General features: G+C 34.2%; 2 protein-coding genes across 2 annotated transcripts in view; one reads left to right on the top strand and one right to left on the bottom strand.

Moving 5' to 3' along the window:
* Positions 1-7,952, top strand: part of LOC123658955 (microtubule-associated protein futsch-like) — a 51,770-nt gene extending 43,818 nt beyond the window's left edge. The window contains exons 7-8 of the mRNA XM_045594245.1: positions 35-6,908; positions 6,998-7,952. Of these exons, the coding sequence (XP_045450201.1) occupies positions 35-6,908; positions 6,998-7,167 (7,044 nt within the window). The 3' untranslated portion in view covers positions 7,168-7,952. The remainder of the gene's footprint in view (positions 1-34; positions 6,909-6,997) is intronic.
* A 5,618-nt stretch (positions 7,953-13,570) lies between these two features.
* LOC123658956 (myogenesis-regulating glycosidase) overlaps positions 13,571-20,920 on the bottom strand; it is a 31,898-nt gene continuing 24,548 nt past the window's right edge. The window contains exons 3-8 of the mRNA XM_045594246.1: positions 20,372-20,516; positions 19,696-19,918; positions 18,961-19,140; positions 17,140-18,548; positions 16,048-16,225; positions 13,571-14,465 (exon numbers count right to left, since the gene is read on the bottom strand). Of these exons, the coding sequence (XP_045450202.1) occupies positions 14,326-14,465; positions 16,048-16,225; positions 17,140-18,548; positions 18,961-19,140; positions 19,696-19,918; positions 20,372-20,516 (2,275 nt within the window). The 3' untranslated portion in view covers positions 13,571-14,325. The remainder of the gene's footprint in view (positions 14,466-16,047; positions 16,226-17,139; positions 18,549-18,960; positions 19,141-19,695; positions 19,919-20,371; positions 20,517-20,920) is intronic.

A 20,920-nucleotide genomic window follows, 5' to 3' on the forward strand; every position in this document is an offset into this window, starting at 1 on the left:
TAAAAATATTTTACAAATTTTAACGATTACTACAACTAAAGAAATTTTAACTAATGAAGCAAGATCGTGTAAAAAATTGAGAACTACTGTTGTAACTATTACAGAATCCATTTTACCTGACGGTGTTACGGAAAGGACGAAAGATGTCAAAGTGTACTTTTCAGATTACGGCCATACCACCGATATCACTGATGATTTCTCTGAAATCGGTGAACCTGTCACTGAAACTGACACTGTATCAAATACTGTTACTAAAGACGGTATAATAGTTAAGCAAACTGTAACAACAACTACAACCAAACAAGCTTTAATTAATATTAAAAATAATACTAAGGTAACTAGAAAAGTAGTCACGACGGTTATTAAGGAAGTGTATCCAGATGGTACCGAAACTATTACAACTAATGAAGCAGTTTCTGTAATTGACGACGTTTTTGAAGGTACCTCTGACAAAAATGTTATTCATGTGAACAAAAGTAAATTAGAGAGTGAGCCATTAAAAAAACATCCTCAAGATGAACAACTGAGTGGTCTTAAAACTGCTGAAGAATTTGAATCTGAAGATTCATCGACTGATGATATTCCTGATGGTTTTTACTTAATGGACAGGCCTAAAGAATTTAGCACGGTAAATGTTGAGAGTATTACAGAAAATAACGTTATTATTAAAAGAAAAACAACGAGGACTACGGTAGAGCAAACTTACAGTAATCCACAAGCAAATATGCATAGAATTAGAACAATTTTAACAACAACAGTTGAGGATGAATATCCTGATGGAACAATTACAACTAAAACTAGCAAAGAAATAAGTTTGGTTGATAAAATATTGAATGTTGCTGACATCACTTCAACCGATAAGAAACTTGAAATTATGTCAGCCTCGTCTAAAGACGGATTTGAATTTTCAGAGGAGCCAAAAGAAGAAACTACCACACAAATAGATTCTGTTGTAGAAAATGGCATTTCCATTCAAAGAAAAACAATAGTGTTGAAAATCGTTCAAACGCTTTATAACGTATTTAAAAATATTAAGCGAACCAAAACAACAATTAAAACAACTATTGAAGATGAGTACCCGGATGGTAGTATTGTAGTAAAAACTACTGAAAAGGTATCAACAGTTGATGATATTGTAGACCACCAGCACATAAACGAAAAACTTTATAAATATGAAACAGGTCAAAAAGAAAAGCTAATAACAAGTGATAAAATACCGACAAAAGAGTTAGATAAGTACGAAGAAAAAGATTTAGATGAGAAGGATGTTTTAAAAGTTAATGGAGTATCTTCTAAAGAAGAAACACTATATGATAAGAGTGATTTGAAACCAAAAATAAAAGAAGAGGACAAAAATACTAAGATGCAACTACCTAGTAGTGAAACAAAACCAGTGGGTGAGAAATTACCGCAACAAGAAGGCACTAAGGAATTAAAATTAACATCATCACCCAAAGACGCTCATGACGAAATTAACAAGACACTACAATCCAAATCTATGGCTCAATTAGCAAAGGAAACGGAACAAATGCTTCATGAAGAAAGATCGATGATATCAAAATACGAAACACAGTTAAAAGAAACTTCAAGCGCTAGTAAACGTATAGTCGATGATACAAGCACAGATAAAGAAGCTGCTCCACAAACCCTGGTACATAGTAGTTCAGAAGACGTATCCAAAGAAATCAGTCTAGAAGAGAAGTATTCTTTTGAGAGCTCTGAAAAGATTCAAAAATCTGTGCAGAAAAAAGAAGATATGTTGAATTTGTCTGGTACAGAATCATTTTCCATTGAACCGTTATTAACACAAACTAAAATGGATAAAAACGGCGAACTAAAAAAATTTACACTGGATTCTGTTGAGCAACCAAAAGATGAAATTCTTTTATCTGAAACATCTGATTCTGGAATACATAGTATACACGTAGATACAGATCAAAGTTTACCTGTAAGTGATCGCAGTGTCAAACAAGCATTAACAGAAAATGCTATTCAATTAATGGAAACTGTACATAAAGCGTTTAGCGATGACACTGTACAGCAAGGTATAAAAAGCGAAGGAGTAGAATCTCTTACTGTATATCCTGAGTTTGATAGAGTATCTACACCACCTACTGTCCCTGTCAGTCCTTTACCAAAGGTACCGAGTAGCTTCCAAGACGTTAAAGTAAGTGATGGTGTTCAAAGTGAAGTTACATACGATAAATCTGATGGAAGTGAAGAAACGATTACTAAAGTTGTACATGTAGGTGACGATGTACTTACTCAAAGAATATCGACATCTACTGAGAAAGTACCTAAAACACTAAAAAGTGACACCGAAGACGATGGAGATTCTGAAATATTGAACTTGATGCAAACGGTTGGCAAGATTAAAACTGAAACTGACACAGTAACGAAAATTATAAAAGAGGGTGAAAATGTTGTTACCCAAACCATCACGACAGTGACAACTAAAGAAATTATTTCAAGAGAAGATGGCACTCCTCAAAATATTAAAACAACAATCGAAACTACTACTCTTAGTAAGAGTTCCGATGGTTCTACAACTACTACTAAAGATACACAAACTCTTCTATCAGAATGTTCTTCCAGCCTTAAGTCTACCTCACTAATGGATTTATATTTGAAAGATAACAAATTAGACAAATCCTACCTCGACTCAAGCGATCAAAAGACTGAAACCACTACAAGTAGCCATATGAAGGGAAGTACTGAAAAAGTATCCCAAATGTCTTCCAGTAAAAGTAAAGATATCAATAAAGAAGAAACTGGAACTAAAGCTGATTTCTCAGAAGAATCTGATTCTGAAGAAAATATAGAAGATACAGTAATTGACACTGACGTAAGTAAACGAGTTATTAAAGAAAATAATATAGACATTGTTGAAACTATTGCTACCACTACAAAAAAAGAAACTATAAGAATAAATGAAAATAAAAAGATTCTCAAGACTACAATCGAAGTGACTACTACAAAAGAATATCCTGATGGTTCTAAGGATATTCAAAAGACTGTAGAAGTTAAGACAGAAGATATTGTTTTAACTTCTAGCAGTAATCTTGATAAGATATTAAGTGAATACGTTACTCTAGGTGAGCCAGAAGAAAGTGTATCAACTAAAACAGAAGATATAGTAAACGAAAACGTTATTATAAAAAGGACAATATTAACTAGGACTGTCAAAACAAAATATGCAAACAAGAATGGAAACTTAAGAAAAATAAAAACAGTAATCACAGTCACCACAACCGACGAGTATCCTGATGGTTCATCTCAAACAAAAGTCGATTGTAGCACATCGTTAACAGATGTTGAAGATAAAAATGTTGTTGAAACCACAGAACTTAATGATTATACTCTGATAGAAGACAAAACGGTTAATGTCGATAAACAAGAAAAGGACACGGTAATTGATGGTAAAAATATACATCAAATAATAACAACGACGACAACAAAAGAAATTTTAACAACTAGTGATAAAACTAAGAAAAAAGTTAAAACTACAATTGAAACAGTTACTGAGTCAACGCTTCCTAATGGTACAACTGAAGTCACAAAGGAATCCAAAGTATTGATTTCAGATTATACCAGAAAACCTGAAGACGAAGTACCTGAAGGTTTTGAATCTGTTGGTAAACCTAAAGAAGAAGTTACGGAAAATGTGGAGATTGTAAATGAGAACGATATTCAAATAAAACGAAAAACAACAATAACTATTATTACTCAAGAATTTACAAATGTAGTACAAAATGTTAAACGTCTCAAAACAACGACTAAAACAGTAATCGAAGATGAATATCCTGATGGTTCTGTTATAATAAAAACTAGCGAAAAGGTTTCTATTCTAGATGATGTACTGATAAGTAGCGCAGAAAAAAGCCCCACTGAATCTATAAAATCGACCACTACGCAACTTACATCCAGCCCAGTATATGAAGATGCTAGTTATAATGTAGAAGAAGTACTACAAGATCTTGCTGTTATGGGTGAACCCGAAGAAAGTGAAAATACCGAAACAAAAGACATAATACACGATGATTTAGTTATAAAAAGAACAATCTTAACTAAAACTGTTAAGACCAATTATGCAGATGCGCATGGAACAGTCAGAAAAATAAAGACTATTACTACTGTAACAACAACTGACAAATATCCAGATGGTTCCTCGCGCATCAGCGTTGACAAGAGACAATCAATAACAGACGTTGATGGTGAGGATTCATTGCAATCTGATGAGTTGAAAGAGTATTCAAAGTTATTAGACAAGTCTGTGAATATAGATAACCAACAAAAGACAGTTGTGAGAGATGGTATTAAAGTAAATCAATTAATTAATATAACAACTACTAAAGAGATTTTAGCTACTGTAGATAATGCAAAGAAAATTGTTAAAACAACTATTGAAACTATTACAGAGACCAAATTACCAAATGGAACCACCGAGGTTACAAAAGATGTAAAAATCACTGTATCTGATTACGAAAGCGATTCTTTCGATGAAAACTTAGTAGGTTATACACAGCTAGAAGAGCCAGATATACAAACAAATGTACAAAACGAGCAAATTATTGAGGACGGAAAAACAATTAATAGAAAAATCACAATCACCACAATTCGGGAACAATTCGAAAATGTCCAAATGAAATCTAGAAAAGTTAAAACAACTATTAAAACTACTACCGAAGATGAATATCCGGATGGTACAGTAGTAACTAAGAAGAGTGAGAAAGTTTCCATTGCAGATTTTTTGCTTAGTGTTCCATCAGCTGAAGATGGACAAGAGAATACGGAAGCATATATAGGTGAAAGTGAAATAGTGGAGGATACATCTGAAGATTCTGTTGTAAAAAATGAAATTGTTCGGAAAGATAATATGGATATAAACCGCACTATTACAACCAAAACAAAACGTGAAATTTTGGCTAGTTCAGACAAAGATATAGAACGTGTTAGAACTACTATAGAAACAATAACAGATGATGAATATCCTAGTGGATTGATTGAGACTACAAAGGATATAAAAATAACAATTTCAGAATCACAAAAAACTTATGATAGTGATTTACAGGCTGCATTACAAGGTCTTAAACCGACAGGCAAAGTGAAATCATCAGTTGACAAAAAGTCGAAAGTAATTTTCACGGATGATTCGAAAAAAATAAATCAAACAATAACAACCTATGTCACCAAAGAAGAAATGGTAAATGCCGAAAAGAACCAAGTAGCAGTTAAAACAGTAACTGAAACCGTTACAGAAAATGTGAATGAGGATGGAACAACGCAGATAACAAATGATATAAGTACTCAAGTGACATATCTGCCAATGGGAACAACGCTTGAGGATTGGTCTCCAGAAGAATTAGAAGAAATAGAAAAACAATCCTTATCTCGAAGCGATGGTAGTGCTACAGAGGAAAAACCGACTGTAAGTAAATTGCCGTTAGAATCAAAAATAGAAATGCAACCTGAATCCAAGCCCAAAAAACGCTCACCTGTTGGGGAAATAACCACAGAAACAGATACATTCACGAAAGTGTTAAAAGAGGGTGATAATGAGATAACTCAAACAATAACCGTGGTTACTACTAAAGAAGTTATATCTCCTGAGAAAGTTAAAGTTACTGTTGAAACGACCACTGTTAGTAGAGGAAGCGATGGTGTCACAAAAACCACCAAATCGACAAAAACAACGATATCTGAAATTAAAGAAGAATATGAAGAAATTATTGACACGGGTGAAAGTGAAAAATCATTCTCTAAATTGTCATCGAAAGCCAGTGATATGCGAAGCTCATCTGCCGCTAGCGATGATTTAGATCATCCTGGTATATCATCACCACCTTCTGATATTAGTTCAAGAGAATCGCGGGCTGCAACTCATATATGGGGAACTGAAAGTAGTGGTATGTACTATAGTGATGATGATGGTCAAGCAAGTCCCAGTAGTACAAAATCTCAAATAGCACATTCACCGAGATCAAACTTGAGTTTCGAGTTAGACACGAAATTACCGCAGTACAAAGAAACCAGTCATGATACATTTACGGCTAGAACAGGATTTGATCCAATGTCAACGTCAGTTTACGGACAATTACCTGATGACGATTCCTGTACATATTCAACACATTCCGATGAAAAGACTGAAATACATTTCGTTGATAAAACAGATACAAAATTAACTGAAGAGTTTATTAGCCAGGAACAATCCCACTCTAGTGTGACGAAACCTACTAGTAAAACTTCAGATGCTTCGTTTTTGAAAGAAGCAGACGAACATTTTGAAAAGGCAATCGAAGAACATAAAAAAGTAAGTGGGCCTGAAGTGATATCTAGCGTTACAGGAAAATATAGACTCGATCAGCATCACTTATCTAGTTCGAGTCACGAGGAGCATAAAAAAGAGACGACGTCTTTAACTCTCAAAGATCTGAAAACCGATACAAAAAAAGTGACACAGACAAGTTCTTCGTCTAGCAGTAGTAAAGAAGAACCTAAGTCAGAGAAAACTGAGCACACAGCGTCGCACACCCTCTCTAAAGATCCAATAGAATCATGGGGTAAGCCACTTGGCCTACCAAGTCCAATCCTTCCACCTAATCAGGGTGATAGTAAAGGCACACCAAAGAAACAAGTAAGCTCAACCGTAGCTAATAAGAATAAAATCAATCAAGAGAAGAGTAAGGAAGCGAAAAGGGCATCTGAATCTCCTTCGAAGAAAAAATCTCCAGCTCCAATTTATATGGATTTAACTTACGTTCCTCATCACGGCAATTCGTATTATTCAGCTATGGAATTTTTCAAGAGAGTTCGGGCTAGATATTATGTATTCTCTGGAACGGAGCCATCGAAAGAAATCTATAACGCCCTTCTTGATGCCAAGAAGACATGGGAAAATAAAGATTTAGGTAAGATATCAAGTTCTAACAACATCTAAATAAATTTTAAGCATTTACTTCAACTAAAGCTAAAATAAACCCTAATTTTTCAATTGCAGAAGTCACCATAATTCCCACGTACGATACGGACGTTCTTGGCTACTGGGTGACTGAAAACGAGGAAGCGCTCGAGAAATACAAAATCGATCTTTCTCCCTCCGCGTCCCGCTGCACAATCAACTTGCAAGACCACGAGACCTCATGCGCTGCGTATAGGCTCGAATTCTAGGTGTCGGGTCTATTTGTAGCCTTCTCATCGAAGAAGTGATCCTCTTTTAGAAAAACTGGGCACTTTTGAATGGGGAACCAAAGAGTCATATATTGTTGTAGGAAATTAAGGCTGTGATAAAGAACGGAGCATTCAAAAGCGCCTAATTTGGAGGACACTACTCCGTATGAGATAGTTTGCAAATAGATGCAGTAAAAGACTATGTGATATTAGAACGCAATCGACAGACTGCTGTGGAGTTTAACAAACCCGTAGAAGTTTTATGAAGTGTATAGTGTTTGTCGGCCGAGATTCGATCTTGAAACGATAAAGTCCTAAACCGCATCCAATACGAATGTCAAAAACCAAATTCTCGACCTAAAAACAGAAACGTCCATTTTTTTCTAAAACTGTTTTCTAGTAGCGTCATTGACAAAAATAGTACATGCCATTTAAAATATTTTTCTGACGGTATTTTTGAATTTGGTCTTATACAATCAGTAGTGCTTTTATACACGATTTTTAGCGAAACCAGTCCATTTTGTTTAGCCAAAAAACACCGCTTGTGCGAAATATTAAAATTTTTAAAAATCAAATTATTTTGCTAAAGCATTGACTTCTTAATAGGACTTATTGTTAAATGTTGTATACGTATTGCATATTATTTTAGCGAATCGCTTTATGACGGACGTGTTATATGAAACGATGTCCAGTTCTATTTGATAAACGATAACGAGAACGATCAATGTTCATCTGAATTACACGAAATGTTTTGTAATGTGATTGAAATATATATTTGAAGAGTATATTTTACTTATTGTCTTATGAAGACGCTTCTGAAACGTCTGACGACGAGCTAGTGCCGCTTGCACTAATTACGTAAACTAATTATTGTTAGAAACGATGTCATTTTATTCTATATCTGTATCTAGCAGACAAGGATAGTTGTTCCTCCGACCACAAACGACTGAACGGTACCGACGGTTGAAGGAAGTAGATTCCTCAATATTTCCTTTAATACTAAGTACCGTAATCAACTGGGACCTTTTTGAAAGTGTACAAATCAGACATGTAAAATTATAATCGGTGCGTTCGTGGAACTTATCAAATGGTGCCTGCGTTTGATGCGTTTCATCACGCACCGTATTCTCCCATAACGAAGCAGCTATTTGTCTAACTAGATATCAGCCTAAGATGATAGAGAGCTTACTCCATATTAAAATAAATGTTTTATTAGAATTATTAATAAAAATAAAACAATATATTTACCTTTGTTTTAAGTTAATATCTGCTTGTTGCGATGACTATGATATTTTAAATGTTGTTTAAATTGAACTCATTTCATGTACAGAATACAGAATTATAATGAGATCTCTGATTTACGAATCGTTTGGCAATATTTTATTTCTGATACGTTTTTATTGATTATATTAAATTTCTAGTCGATTTCAACCCAAATACATGTGAATGCGTATTGATATTATATGTTCCTATGTAAAATGATTTATAGAATTTTTATCTATTGATTTTGATTTAATGTTATTATAATCATTGTGATTTCTCCTTTAGATGGATATTTGTTTGAAATTACCGTAAAATTCAAGTTTGTGTGAGAGAATGTGATATTGATAAAAAAAAAATCATCAAATTTACCATCTAGTTTAGTGGATAAGCTGTAAGAGAACTTTCCTTGAACGAGAAAAAAATCTCTTTTTGTTTGCCAATTCAAGTGAAGATTAAGTCAATTAATTTTAAGTCATCCATAGAGTTAAGCAGAACTAAGCCTGTCATCGCTTTTTTTGCCAAACTAACTAAATAATAATTAATGAAAAAAAAATAGTAAAAATGATTCTGTATGATGGCACCAGCACAATATAATAACATACATATATATATATATATATATATGTATACATAAACAAATACATAAATAATTGTATACAATATATTTATTTTATATCTAACAATATTGTGAGAAAGGATGTGAGTTTATTTTATAGTAATATAATGTTTATTATATCAATGTGTGTTAGTTTTGTGTGAGCACAATTACGTTCTTTGTTATGTGAAACGCTTATAACAGTTGAGTGGGACGAAACAGGGAGGCGAGAATTGTTTGAAGTGTATATGATTCATTATTGGTGCATCTCTTGAAGTCTTTCTTTTGATTTATACTTGCGATTATTTACACTAGGCTTTCGCTTTAGCGATACTTTTAAGACTTCTGCTATAGTGTTTGACTCTTTTTTAGTCTCATTAAATTCTGTTATACCTTCTGAGTCTTCTAGAAGATGCACCGATCTTGGAACATTTGCTTTCTGAGTGCTAGTGGGTATCTATGTCGGCTTAGTATTCTCATCCAGCGACCACTATTGCTGGTTTCGAAGCCTGACCCAAAATTTACTATTGTATTTGATAGCTAGAACTCTAATGCATATTATATTAGGAATATTAAAATGTTATTAAAATAAGAATTGTATCAGCTTAGTGAACATCAATAGCTCTGAGAAATAAATCATTATCAAAATTATTAAATGTTGTATTCTTCATAATAACACTGAGGCTTCTGTTGTTTTTTTAATACTTAACGATTCGATGTAAAATAATAAAATAAAAAAGATAAAACGAAAATGAAATTGAAAATTTTATAATTTCGTTCGAAGCTTCTCTGAATCTCTTTATATTTAAGAAAAATTCTATGTATCGTTTCGATCGGCTTAAATCACTTTAATTAATGATATGTTAATGATTTAAATTATGAAATTTCGCGATGTATACGGAAGTGTGAAAATTCTATGGTAACGGTGTGAAAACCTTGTGTGAATATGTGGTGCTAACAACTGCTAAGACGAATTTGTATAATAATTATTACCAAAATAAATCGCGGCTTTATAAAATATTATATTCCTAAATCATATATGTTTTTATTTTGATTGAGTCGCGATTTATTTTGGCAATGACACGGTAGATGGGCAAGAGACTGATGAATGTATTGGTGGATTTTGTTTCGCAATTATTTTTTCGATTCAATAATGATTTAATAATTTCAATAATGATGTGTAATCCTTTCGTGGATCTTTAGGTGTTTGTAATGTCTACTGTATTATGTAAATTAAAATTAAAAGTATATAATATAAAAACCATTCATTGTATCAGTCATGTCGCTAATCTCCATGGAGCGTGTTTGGTATGAGAATCATTAAAGTAAAAAAAAATATTTCAAAATGTTACCGTATCTTTTATTTCAGTCGTGACCTCTTATAGTAGTAACCCAACTAACTTATAACTAGGTATATAATATTTTTATTCATACAGGTCAATGGAACAATACTTGATAAGTATCAGATAAATAAAAAATGTGTGTGTATACTTATGTACGCATGTAAAATGTCATGTCTTCATTGGCTAGCTAACTTCACGTTGCTAACTTATTTTTCGTTGACTACCTAACTTCAGTCGGTAAATTTTAATATAAAATTTAAAATTATAAAATTTACTCTCATAATTTTTCCCTAACACGCCAAAAGAAGTATAACTTCAAAACATATCTTTAGCATTTTTACGGTACGGACACAATGTCTGAGTTTTTAGCTGATATTTATACATATTTTAATATATTTGTACATAAATAATAAATATTACACCCATACTCGGGGATGGAGTCGAACCCTAAACACCCGGAGCAAAAAGCAGCAACTTACTCATAAAAATCAAAAAGTGTTTGGTTAACTTCTGTCTGAATTAAAATTTCTACTTCAAAATCACTAAGAGAGAAATCCACCACTACACACACGCGCACACTCACATATACACATATATTTTTTGTTTTACTGCTAACCATAGGAATATTACCAAATAACAACTTTTTTATCAAATCCCTGACATTTCTTTACACATTTATTTAAAAGAAAACATTATTAACTCTTAAATGCCAAGTCGTTTTTGCAAAATTATAATTTAAATTCGATCTATTATTAATCTATTTATTTGCGCGGACGGAGAAGTATGAAATGTAGTAGTAAGTATGTCTTATCTTAATATATATAAATCTCGTGTCACAATGTTTTTCCTCAATGGACTCCTAAACCACTTAACCGATTATAATAAAATTCGCACACCATGTGCAGTTCGATCCAACTTGAAAGATAGGCTATATTTTATTTTGATATATTAATTATTATATTTAAGAAAAAAATAAAGAAGGCGGTACAAAGTTCGCCAGGTCAGCTAGTACTTTATAAAGAGAGGGAGTGCAGAATGCTAAGATTTTTCGAAAATTATGCATAAAAATATAATTATTAAATCAATAAAAGAAATATTACACACACTACCATGTATTTGACACACATACGCATAATCGTACTCGTTTATGTGTTGTTAGTCTGTTGTTAAATTATGGTTTGAATTTCGACCACTGGGCGATCACTATTTATTTGTAAAATAGCAATAAAATAACGATATGATGACCAATAAATATATCTGACGTTACGATTTATTTCTCATTTTTTTTTAATCTTTATTAATGAAATTTAAAGCTAGATAAACATTAGCGAACTTATTATTAGAATTAAGAAGGCCAAAAATGAATATGAAAGCTGAAAAGTCCTTCAATGTTTTAATAATAAATATTTTTAGTTTCTACCATAATAAAATAATGAATCAGAGCCATCTGTGATTATCTGCGAGAACTAAATCAAGTACTTGAATATCTAAGATTTTTATTTTTGTGTTACCCACATTAGGAATTCTAAATATAACAAACAGGTCGCCTGTTCCCATGTTAAGCAACTTAATGCTTGTGTTACAGGTAACAGACGACTGTTATAGCTAATTTTTTTAAATATAAATAAACAAAGAAAACCCCGACTCAGGCGGCGATCGAACCCACAACCCGCGGAACGTAAAGCAGGGCCACTACAAACTGCGCCAAAGGGCTCATCATATATTTTTATGCACATAGTTTATGAATGAAGATCATACTGGGGATATCATTGTGAATGAAAACACAAACTCAATAAATTAGCATATATTCAATTCAACATATTCAGAGAAACAATCAAATATTGAAAAATATCTCCAATAAGACTAGACTCAAGAAGACAATCACAAAGAAGCAATACGATTAAATTCTCTCACTCGTAATAACTTACAGGCGAGAGCGTGTCCTCTCTGAACGCTCTTGCCTCAGCTCATAACAAAAAATTTCTATTTATATAGTTATTTGCTAAAATATACATATATGTATACATAAAAGTTCACTTAAACTTAAATATTTTCCGAAATTCAAGATTGATCAATGTGTCTCATCGACTTTTTGCCATTAATTAGATACTATATCTATATATAAATAACTTAGATATAAAGGCATAAAACACAAAATCACACAATGCTATTTTTATATCATTATTACTTATGTTTGAATCACATGTGTCATAAGAATCCATTAAATTATTCACTTTAAACTTTTTATTTACTTCTTATCATACAGGTTTTGGTTCATTTACTTTGGATGGAATATTGATCATAATTGTATGGCGAAGCACAACCACATGAAAGGCAATCAATTTAAACATAAATTATCTTTGATTATAGATTGATGAAGAAATAAATGTCTTAAAATGGCTTCTATCTTAAACCCAGCACTGTATAGTGTAAAGTCAGTGCTTAATTGAATAGATGAAACCAAGTCACACAACACGGTAAGTTTTTTCATTTTTTTCCACATTCCCGAAAATTCAAATTTTTAGTTACTTCACTGTCTTAAGGCACCTGTTAGTGAGATAATAAAACCTTGTAATTGAAAGCGTTTTAGTTTTTATAACATACAAATGAAGTTTTCAGTTCTGCCGTGCAGTCTTTAGCACATACTCTAAGTTAAGAACGATACAATCTGGGTGCCTTAAAGGCCAGAGTGAATAGGCTGTTATTAGGCAGGCATGCTCCACCTTCGACCGCATCGTCACTTAACATCAGGTGAGATTGTGGTCAAATGGCTGCCTATTTGTCATTAAAAAAAAGTTTTTTATTTACTAACAATTGTAGAAATACGTATTCGTTTGTTATGAAAGCATCTATCTCTTTCACGTTTAAGAAACTATTGTGTTCCTTATAATGTTTACTACCACACGTTTTAATAGTATGTATATATTATTTTATACTTTATTGTACACCACAAATATATTACATCGAAAGCATAAAGATAGTTACAGACAGTGAAGTACAATGGGCGGACTTATGGCTAATTAGCCATTTCTTCCAGACAACCCATACATAGAAAGGAAACTTATTATCTAAATTGGGTAGGTGGTGTAGATGTATAATAAACTTACATACAAATGTCTACATTCAAATACTTGTAATAAAATAAAGAATTTATTATTATCATTAGCACTATCATAAAGAATACATAAATAAATAAAAAGAATTTTACTTAATTTTCTATAATTTTCGTTTATAAAACGTATAGTTATCAAACTTGAATTGCTTATCAAAATATATTATCTAAACTAAATAAAATTTTACAATCATTAAAACTATATTCCCAATTCCTATAACCAAAAAACGAATTGATTTGTTCCCGTTGAAACCGCAAATGAATTCGTTTTTGGATGTAGGCAAGAACTCTTACAAGATTTTTTGGTGCATCAATTAGGGAAAGCGTTTTTTTTTATCTATCATTAAATATATTAAAGTTGCCATTTAAGTCTTAATTTGTATTCGCAGTATAAGATACCATAATTATTTTTGGATTTTTTTCTGATTGTGTTAAGGTATTTTTAAAAAAGTTTATTTTAGAACTATCTATATACGAATAATTTCATTTAAAAATCGGCACATTTGTTTAACAAAACAAATTTTGAAATTAGAATTGCCTTAATACATTCTAGGCAAAAAAATGACAACTGGCAACTCTAATATCTATACAACTACACATTTTATCACATTAGCAATACTATCATTTATATTAACATTTAAGACGCTGAGCATTCTCTAGTTTCGACAATGGGCAACTCGTAACAACCTTTTTGTCCGTTTTTATACAAAAAAGTCGCTACCATAAACTAGGCAATGTAGTTGTCGCAACTCAACTTACAAAAAGTTGACCGTTGCGTCAACTAAAAATAAATATAGGCGCAGCGCTTGGCATCATAAATATCTATCACGAGTTCATCTACTACGTTATTTAAAACGCAAATCATCAGGTTTTCTTAGAAAGTACGCGACGCGATTAGTTGGCACTTTGTACTCGTGCATCCATCTGTTTCCTTTGCGTAAGGAACCGTCGATACCGTCTTGCCACAGCCCAGCGGGGAGATACACTGGAATGCACGTAAAAAGCACGTTAATTTAAATGTATTTGTTTTATTTATTAATACTTTATTGTAAACCTTAAGTACATTTTAAACATTAAACACACTTAATAGTGTATTTCATTACAAGTGTGGAAAGGCTGTCATTGCAAAGAGTTCCGACAAATGTCTTGTTGACAGTCGGAACAAGTTGCAGTGACGGTTCCGCACGTGTACTGAACGACTATTTTTAATACAGTTGCGAAAAAATGAAGCAATTTAATACAGAAAATTTCTGAAAAATGGCGCCAACCGTAGAATATAAACAGAGTTTTTTTTTCTTTACCCATTCTGGTAGGCAAAGGGAATTATGCCCATACAGCCAAGTCTTCAGTAGAAGTTTTTTATTGATATGAAATGAAAATGAAATGTAATGAGATGAAATGAAATGAAACCTAACCAAACTCATTCAATCAAATCATTAAATCTGATATTGAAACAAATTAGTAGCTTCTTTTTAGAAATATACGTATTTGCATGAATCATAAAAACTTCTATGAATTTTTTTTTTAGTAAAAACTTCATGGTTGGTTTTTCTTTTTAATAGACATTATTTTGACAGTTGGGAAAGAGAACGCACGAGTTCGGGAAAGGTTCGGGAAGGGTAAAAAAAGCACGACTATGTAATAGCCCACATCCCGAACGCTATACGTCCCTGCAATACGCCACTTTTTGAGCTACTGTATTAAAAAGACGGTTACAGACTGTGAAGTACAATGGGCGGACTTATGGCTATTTAGACATTTATGTAAAGATTATAAAGACAAACTGTCTTGTGGTTAATCAGCTTCTGTGTGATTTTTACGATAAGATTGACATAATAACAATAACATATAACATAGACATAGAGATGTTATCCTTTTTTCCTGAATATTTTTATTTGGAGGCAAAAAGGTAACTTGTGTTTTGACCATGGAGCATTTCTCTATGCTCCATGGTTTTGACAGAATCGCACAAACATAGAGGACACTGTGCGTCAGAAACTAAGCCACAGATCAAAAAGATGAAGTGTGAGAGTGGATATCAAAATTGAGAATATATCTAAATATATGTAATGAAGATAAAGCTAAATTATGCTACTAGTAATGTTGTGTTCCAGTGGTGAGTAAGATAGCTAGAGCTCCTGGGGATGGTCGAGAATTTTTTTTATGTCACTAGGTCGGCAAACAAGCGTACGGCTCACCTGATGGTAAGCGATTACCGTAGCTTATAGACGCCTGCAACACCAGAAGCATCGCAAGCGCGCTGCCGACCCAATCCCCAATCCCCCAGGAGCTCTGGTCACCTTACTCACCAACAGGAACACAACACAGCTTGAAAACAGTATTATTTTGCTGTGATCTTCTGTAAGGTCGAGGTACTACCCCAGTCGGGCTGCTCCATATTTTGAGCAGGAAATTCCTGCTGTGCCCTACCTCAGTTAAAATAGGTTCCATAACGCGCTTGCAGTACTCCCGGTGTTTCAGACGTCGATACGCTTCCACGTACCAACAAGCTACACTTGTTCGCTTTATGGTAAAAAATGTAAACCTAGCAGATATATCACTTGTACCTTCCCTAGTAGTCTCCCCCTGACGCAGCACCGGCGCCACCACGAGCTCGTCCCCGATCAAGAACTCATCGTCCACCAGCAGCGGCGCGTCCCCGTCGGCCACCAGCCACAGCGGCCTGATCAGCGGCAGGCCTTCCTCCAGCGCCTCGCGCTTGTACTTCAGGAGTAGGGGAGTTACCTGGCATTATGTTTCTATTTGAAATAATTTAAGAAATTTTGAGGTGTAGATTTGTTTTACTGTACAGGAGAAGGAGAACTCTCCTAAAATTCGTCTAGAATTATATTTCTATTAAAGTTACCAAAGGAATTAATTCCTTAGTAGGAGTAAATAGAAGAAAATGAAGGAAGCTCTAAATGCCAACAACAACAAATCTCTTGACGAGGAGGGTATGTCAGAAAATAGATATACATCTGGACATTGCCTCTTGCCAAATTATACTGAGATAGATACTTTTTACTTTCTGTCAGTTTTCTTTGTGTTTGTATGTATATGTTTTTGCAGCTGTCAGTGACTTTTTTATTTTAATACTTTCATTTTAATCTATGTTTTATTATTTACGACGACAGCTCTGGTGCAATGGTGCTTGTGCCATGTCAGCGGCGCCTAAACACCAACAGTCGTGGGTTCAATTCCGGCTCGGAGTGAATACTTGACTTTACACAAATATTTCTGGTCTGGTTATTCCTTATGGGTCTCCCCGCCGTGTCTCAGAGAGCACGTTAAACTATTGGTCGCGGTTGTTATCATGTACGCCTGATAGCGATCGTTACTCATAGAAGGCAATATATCCGCCAAACCACAGTAACGTGGTGGATTAAGCTCTAATTCTTCTCCTACATGGAGATAGTAATGGGATATTACAGTCTGAAGCGTAAGTGTATATTATTTAGTGTAACATTTAATTCAGCATTTAATGTCAGTTACATAATAATGGGTATTTTACATTTTTTCTAGCATCGCAACGCACGTAGTCGCCATAACGGCGGGTAATCGAGGGTCGAGTCCAGCTCCAGGCAGTTTATTTAATTTAATTACGATAATACATCAAGATTTTATTTTTTTAATGTCAAAAAACCGGAAAATGTACTTACAAGTTTCTGTCTTAACAACGTCAAGTTTTTGGCCATCTCCAACACTCTTTCATCATTGTACTTGCTCGGGAGGTGAGTGAACTTCATAACTGGTAAGAAGGTAGCCATTTGCAACCATCTCATGTAGAGCTCTCTCTCTGGTAGTGCGATACCGTTGTCTTGTGTTGTGTTCGTGTTCGATTCCGCTGCACCTTTAGCTGATGGTAGAAACTGTTCACTACCCGGCCAGTATATATCACCACCTACCGCTCCAGGCATCGTAAATGGAAAACCGTTTACACCGTACGTCAACATTGTTGGTATAACTAGTCTCAAAGCTTCCCAACTCGATTCGAACGGTGGTAGAGACACAAAAGTCGGAGGTCTCGGCAAGTTAATGGCTGAAGATACACCGATTATGTTCAAAATTTTTTCGAAAGTTCTAGTAAATATCGTTTTGTATTGATCAGGATTAATTAACCTTTTCTCACACTGATAGTAATGGGGCATATCGTATGCGGTGCCGAGATCAAAATAGAATGAATCGATGTGATATTTATCTATAACAGCCTGTAACTTATCTAGTATCCAAGGCACTGATCTGTTATTTGTAATGTCTAAAACACCGGCACTAGCTAATGTCTTAAATCTAGTTAAAGCTGGTATCCGTCTATCGCTATTCCGTTCAGTTATGAGCAAACGTTTCTGGACAGTTTCAGCGAAGTTCTTACTCTCTGTACTTATAAAAGGTTGAATGGTAAAAGCTACTTTGAAACCTCGTCTGTGAAGCTTATCAACAGTTGTATTGAGTGTTGCAAATCGACTTGTGTCGACAGTTAGATCGCCTATTTCGTCTTGCCAAAATTCGTTAATAAGAACATGCCCTTGTTTTAAAAAACCTAAACTGATTACATCTTCCGTGTATTTTGCTATCGTTTCATCTTGTAATTCGTGTTTGAAACGTGGAGCAATTTGCCACACTGGTTCAGAAATGAGAGATTCCAAAGTCTTCATATCAGCTGGCTTTAGTCCATCCCATAATGGAGCGCTTCTGTGACTGTGGATGGATGTATGAAGCGATTTCATATCTCTTGACGTACAGATATTATATTTCATTTCAGGAAATTCTGTGACTCTATTAGCGAATGCGAAGTCGTCATATTTAGCTTTTAAACATATCTCTCTCTTACCTTGATTAACGGAAATATGCAATGGAGTCTCTTCGTCAATAATTATTGCTGCGCCTTTGGAGTTTATCAGATAGCGTGTTAGTACGTTACCCCATTGAGACTTCTGCATGTCACCAGTTATAAAGGGCGTGTAATCGATTGAACCAGAGTCGAGTGGCCATGTTAGGTTTACTGATTGTCCAGCACCGAACCAGTGTACTTTCGTGTCGCTCCAATCGAAACAGTCGTTTGGTGTTACATCTGAAAAGAAACATCGAATTGTTTATATATATATATATATATATATATATATATATATATATATATATATATGTATATATATATATATATATATATATATGTATATAGAATAGGGGAAAACGGACAGTCATCCTGTAGTCAGATGGTAAGTGAAAACAACATCCATAGATACCCGCTACATCAGAGGATTAGCGAGTTATTTTTATTATTAGTTACGTGATTTCGCAAGAATTTTCAAATTACAAGCGAAAACTACTAAATTAATTGTCTAGGTAACTAGACATTAAGAATAACACATAAGGTACTTTTTACGCTGAAATTTCCATGGGGTCGGATAATATGTGATTAAAACCGCGAGGTGTAACTAGTTAGTTATAAATTTTCAAATACTTAAATATTGGTAGATACTAACCTGGTTTTAACGCCTTCCAATGAATAGAATAGCACGTAGTATTATCGACTCCAGGGTCATGAGGAAGACATTTCAAATAGAAGCGGAGATTGTGAAGCCATTCCAGACATTCCGAGCCATCGGACAAACGGTGCTCGGGGAGACAAGGAAATGATTTCTGCTTGCCTTGAATACCAACGGCTGAAATTTCAATTACGAAAAGGATCAAAAATTGAAACTGTGCCCCTAATATTTGCATGTTTCTGTAAGAAATAAGTACGAAATTACATTTTTTTAAATGAAAGTATGTAATGTCCAAAAAGGTATACCACAACCGTTTAATTTGTAAATTTATTATTGGCCATCATTAAGATCATAGTAAAAAAATATTTGGTTATATTTTAAATTAAATTTTAACTGAGGCAGAGAGCAGCGAGAAAATTTCCTGCTCAAAATATGGAGCAGCCGGACTGGAGTAGTACATGGACCTTACAGAAGACCACAGCTAAATAATACTGTTTTCAAGCTGTGTTGTGTTCCTGTTGGTGAGTAAGGTGACCAGAGCTCCTGGGGGGATTGGGGATTGGGTCGGTAACGCGCTTGCGATGTTTCTGGTGTTGCAGGCATCTATAAGCTACTGTAATCGCTTACCATCAGGTGAGCCGTACGCTTGTTTGTCGACCTAGTGATATAAAAAAAAATGATATTCATATTTAAGATTTGGTCCACATTTTCGTGACATAAAATAATTCTTACCCAAGCTAGCTTTCAAAATCTCGACGTCGTCGTTATTAAAAACTCTTATTAATCGTTTGGGTTCGTTGAACCGTACGCTCTGGAAGTAGGCCTTGGTGAGCGCCTGTCGGTGGTAGAGCACGTACGCAAAACCGACGAAGAAAGCCACGGCAAGGAACATGAGGCCGACGAACGCTCGGAGCTTGTAGTCAGTGGGTTTCTTTCTTATTTTTTGTGGGATGCTCTGAAAAATGTAGGTATATATGATTGTTATTGTTTGACAAATATGCTATCTTTAACATACACACGGTCGTCTGTTCCTATGGCAAGCAACTTAATGCTTGTGTTACAAGTAACAGCTGACTGTTATAGGTATTTATTTTTTCGATAAATTTATATAGAAATAATACATATACATATAAATTTCGCCTGAATCGGGGTATAATATGTGTATTCTACCCCGACTCAGGCCAAAATCGAACCCGCGACCCTTGAAAGCAGGGCCACTACAACCTGCGCCGACGCCGAAGATCAAAGCTGAAATATTTTAGAAGTAAAACTTCTTTACGTACGCTTTACTTGGGGAGAAAGCTGGTGAATGCGTGACGAGAGCGTTACGAAAAGTGTGAGAGCGGAGATATAAGTGAGTGAAGATAGAAAGAGAGAGTGGTCTAAAGCACATTCGTTTTTTACTTACTTGTAGTTTTTCCTTGAGTAAGCTTGCTAACGAATTGACGCTGGTGACCGAGTTGCTTGGCGAGTACTCGTCGTCATCCATGCTGAACTCTGATCTGAATCTTCTGGGCGCTGTCGACTTGCGACGCGGTGACCTGAGGGGTACTCTGAAAGAAAAAATAATAATCAGAATGAATATTTGAAACTCGTTTTCGAAATTATTATAATATAAACATTTTTCTTATCAAAGTGTAATGGTGCTATTTTGATGTTAGAGATTTTTTTAATATTCTTATGTATAACACAATATCGTCTTAGCTTCAAAATAGTTTATTATGCATACGTTAGAAGCATCTTAGAATACGCTGCTCCTATATGGTCTCCAAGGTATGATGTTTATATAAAACGCATTGAAAGTGTACAAAAGAAATTTGTTCATCACCTTAAATTTAAGTGTAAAAAAGCCGATATAAGCTATGAATACGTAGATACCTGCCGAGCTTATAACCTTCTGACGTTAACAGAACGCAGGGAGGTATTAGACATGGGGCTATTGTATGATATATTTCGT

Source organism: Melitaea cinxia, chromosome 13, assembly GCF_905220565.1.
Source record: "Melitaea cinxia chromosome 13, ilMelCinx1.1, whole genome shotgun sequence".
NCBI lineage: Eukaryota > Metazoa > Arthropoda > Insecta > Lepidoptera > Nymphalidae > Melitaea > Melitaea cinxia.